The sequence below is a fragment of the Mus caroli genome, chromosome 6 (genome assembly GCF_900094665.2).
Source record: "Mus caroli chromosome 6, CAROLI_EIJ_v1.1, whole genome shotgun sequence".
Lineage (NCBI taxonomy): Eukaryota > Metazoa > Chordata > Mammalia > Rodentia > Muridae > Mus > Mus caroli.
This window is the reverse complement of record NC_034575.1, coordinates 34,970,610-34,975,055: the sequence shown is the minus strand read 5'-3', so window position 1 is coordinate 34,975,055 and position 4,446 is coordinate 34,970,610. Positions and strand designations below refer to the sequence as shown.

Here is a 4,446-nt window from a genome sequence, read left to right as displayed (position 1 = left end):
AAAGTACCCAAGGATCTAAAGGGATCTGCAACCCTATAGGTGGAACAACATTATGAACTAACCAGTACCCCCCTGGAGCTCGTGTCTCTAGCTGCATATGTATCATAAGATGGCCTAGTCAGCCATCAGTGGAAAGAGAGGCTCTTTGGTCGTGCAAACTTTATATGCCCCAGTACAGGGGAACAACAGGGCCAAGAAGTGGGAGTGGGTNGGTGGGGGAGTNGGTGGGGGAGTNNGTGGGGGAGCGTGTGGGGGACTTTTGGGATAGCATTGGAAATGTAAATGAAATACCTAATTAGAAAAAAAAAGAAAAGGAAAAAAAAAGGGGCTTAGGAGCTGCCACCAGTAATTAAGGAGCTAGTGACAATTCATGGCTTCTAGGGAAGGAAGAGATAGTTTTCTTAAGAGCTGGTTCTGGTAGGTCCTACTCCAGTGAATGCTAGCACAAAATTGAGTCAACGGATTGTGTTTTAAAGGAGACATGAAGTTAGAAGGGGTTAGAGAATTAGGGGGTGCAGATGGGGAGGTAGATCTGGTCTGAGTTAGAGGGAGTAGTGGGGAATGAAAAGTATCAAAATATATTGTATGAAAGTCTCAAAGAATCAATAAATATCATTAGAAACTCCATTTTCACAAGGAGGGGTATATGGTTGTGTCTGGAGGGAGGAAATGGAAGGGAGATATAGTGCCATTAAACCATAACTTTAAAAAACAAAAAAAATTTAAAAAATAACTCAGTTTTAAAACCCTGGAGGGTGCAGGGGCTGCGGAGATGGCCCAACAGTTAAGAGTACTTGTTGCTCTTCCAGTGGATCATGTTTTGAATCCTAGCACACACATGGCGGCTCACAATTATGTATAGCTCCAGTTCCTGATAATTCCAGGGGACCTGATAGTTCTCTTCTGGCTTCTGTGAACACTAGGTATACATGCAGTGCACATACATACACACAATTTTCTTCAATTAATTAACAATAAATACAGCATAAGGCTGGTTTTGACTAAATGAACACCACATACACTCACACATATGCTGCTTAAAGTTATCAAAATGGAAACCTGAGCTGTCTAAAATTTACAATTCCTTCTAACTCATTTTGTCCCTTTTTCTTCTTACCTAAAACATCAAAAAATTCTAATGATTTTACTTTATAAATTATTTATCACAAATTTTTTTACCAGGAAGAAAATGTTTACCTGCTAGTAGAACTACCAAGAAAACCAAGAGATTAAACCACTCAAAGTAGAGAGTTTTGTATTTTGGGGATGAACTCTGACAACTGAGAGAGTTAGTTTTACCTGCTGCAAAGTATCAGGACCTCCAAACACCCATCCGAGTCTGTGCTGAAATACAAAGCTGACCATGTCACGAGAAAACAAAACTGCTTTGAGTAATGAATAGAATGAGACAAACATTGATTTTCCTCTTATCTTCAGTTAAAACTGGGTTCTGCTTAGAAGGCAAGAGCAGAGAACACATGAATACATTAAAAATGGTGACCTGTGTACTTAAAGACTCTAGAGGAAGTCTCACCTTGACAACAGTCACATCCATGCCAGACAGGTGTAAAATTGGAGCAGCATTTTTTTCAAATAGAGTTCTGGCTTTGCTGTAGACAAAGGGGAGAAAAAGCACAGTATTTTAAGACACATTCTCAAGCTGAGAATAAAAACTGTAACCACATGCCCTAGAGAACAGACCTGCTTTATTTGTTCAAGAATAGGAAGTTCAACAGTGAGTTTCCATAGAGAGAAAAGTAAGTTTGTCCCGTCTCATACAGTCAGCTTGTATACATTTGGGAAGCTACATTCTCTAGAGCAACAATGAGCAACAGATATAGCTCCACTCAAAATAACAAAGCTTGATCCTTGCAGAATTCCTAACGCCAGATACAGCAACAGAACAGATAACCACGGCATCAAGCAGGGCTTGTCTGAGCAGCGCACACAGCTCACACTCTCGCAGCTGCCTGTCTGCTACTGGAACTTCCTTATATTCTCCTATAAGGAGCAGAGCAGAGGTAGTTACTGTAACAGTATTTATATGGCCCATGGGAACAGAACAGACTTACTTAATCCCTTACTAATCAAACGCTCTTCTGGAAAAAGACACAATTTTTTTTTTTTTTTAAGTTTAAACACTAGGGCTCATTCCAAATCTTTAAACTTGTAGAGACAGATCAAAAGTATTTCTATGAGAGCTGAATTTTTACTAGGAAAGGAAAAGCAAAAGGTATCTATTGGGATAGATGACTAACAAGGATAATGTAAAGCCAGTCTACATCTCCCAAGCACAGAAGCCCATCTTTATTCCGCTAGCACTTGATATGCACCTGTTCATCAGCAATGCTTTCAACATACAAGGAGGACAGCTTTCAAAATGGTCATTAGGACAACTCAAGAAACTTACAAAAATAGATATCAGTCCTTATTAATTCTTGAATCAGCCAACTTCAAGGATGACAGATGGGATATTTCAAACGCACTCACTAAGTAAATGATGGATTAGTATACAAACGAATGAGGGAATAAATCTCTTCCAATCATAGAGGTAAATTCTGAGACAAGGCAAACAACGTGGCTGTGACACTTTTTTGGATGCCTTGTGCACTTCTCATGAACATTATTCCATTACTGCACTCCAGTCCAATGCAGGTCAAAACTCAAGACAGTCCAGGAATCAAAGGCAGAAGTGGCAAAGTCACTCCACACAAATGGCAGAGTTGAAAAATCAAATAAATTTCTCTGTCTCTGTCTCTCTGTTTCTCTCTCACTCGCTTGCTCTCTCTCTCTCTCTCTCTCTCTCTCTCACACACACACACACACACCCCAAAACCAGTATTAAAACATCTAACTTCTATGCACATTTTCACTTAGCTGTCTTACTGAAATACAATTTCCTTAAAATACAATGATGCATGCTTTGCCTTTCTTAATGATATATATATTTTTTAAGATTGATTGATTGATTTAATGTATAAATGCTCTATCGGTATATACACCTGTGTGCCAAAAGAGGGCATAGGACCCCATTAGATGGTTGGGAGCCACCAAGTGGTCGCTGGGAATTGAACTCAGGAACTCTAGAAGAACAGCCAGTACTCTTAACCACTGAGCCATCTCTCCAGCCCCTTTCTTAATGATATTTATATGAGAAATTCAAAGGCAGCTAAAGAGGAATACTTAGGAGTTGAGCACAGAAGATATTCACCATCTTTACTGAAAAGAACAAAATGGCAATATAACAAACAGTCCTTATCGTGAACTAGGATAGAAACTGAGATGTTAGCTCACAGAACCATTGGTCATCATCAAGAATATTTGCCACCCATCAGAATGAACAAGAAATCGACATGGAAATGAATTGCCTTTTTCCTCCTCACCATGTTTGTACCTAGCCCAGAAAAATAGGGAAGGTAGGGACATTATAAGGGATGCTTTTACTGCTGGAATGGTAAGAACAGAGCAGCTGGGAGCACAGCAGATCTATTTCCTAAAAGCAAGCCTCTGATGAAGCCTGACTCTGTACTATCAGTCACAACAGAGCTGTACCTCTGTGAGCTTAAGGAAAGCAATCTGAGCAGGAGCTGTTCATTCGCATCTTTGTATGATGCCACTAGTTCAGGAAACCTCTAAAATAAAAGCAAAAAGACTTTTCTTCAGATTGAAAAGCAAGTGTTGCCAGTAAGAAATACATTATTTATTACATAATTAAGGGTGCAATAGCATCAGGCCTGAATAAAAACTTTATGTACTTACGGCAATTCCTAGACTCAGGCACCACACAAGATAATTACTTCTTTAATGTATTATTTATTAACAGTAAACACATAGTTACCTTGTTTCTTAAAGTTCTCCTGAAGTTTTAAACCAGTCCTACATAATGAGAGAGCTGTACAATAAATTATACATTATGTGTTAGTACATAGCCACAATGACAAAAATGGGGCCATTAAATAGTGAAAGCTTTAAAACAAAAGTGCTGGGGAGTTTTAGAGCTCTGTGTCCCAGGTGCATGCAGGGATTCACCTTGCTATAGGAGGCCATCTGTGGCTACACCTTTGCCCACCTTTAGATAAAGTATTGGATTTACAAACAAGAGCCTGCTTTAATTTTAAAAATGTAAGCAGGGGCTGGAGTGTTGTCTCAGTGATGGCTAAGGCTGGCTGAACAAGCTCAGGTGTGAAGACCTGGAGTTCAGATCCCCAAAACCCACATAAGCACCCAGTGGCTGTGATGGCCAGCTGGGCCTCTGAAGACAGGGACAAGGATCTCCAAAGCAAGCTGGTCCGGGACAGCAGCCGTGATATGGCAAGCTCTGAGCGGTACTGTGAGACTTTACTTCAAAGAGTAAAGTGGAAGAGCAAACACTCAGGCCCCTATACTCACAAGCACACACACCTCCCATACACACACTCAGGCCCCTATACTCACAAGCACACACAC

The 4,446-nt window shown here is 40.2% G+C and overlaps 1 protein-coding gene across 1 annotated transcript in view; it reads right to left on the bottom strand.

Annotated features, from left to right (window-relative positions):
- The window catches only part of Agk (acylglycerol kinase), a 73,694-nt gene that overhangs the window by 39,206 nt on the left and 30,042 nt on the right, over positions 1 to 4,446 (bottom strand). Inside the window, exon 5 of the mRNA XM_021164845.1 lies at positions 1,535 to 1,610. Coding sequence (XP_021020504.1) covers positions 1,535 to 1,610 — 76 coding nt within the window. The remainder of the gene's footprint in view (positions 1 to 1,534; positions 1,611 to 4,446) is intronic.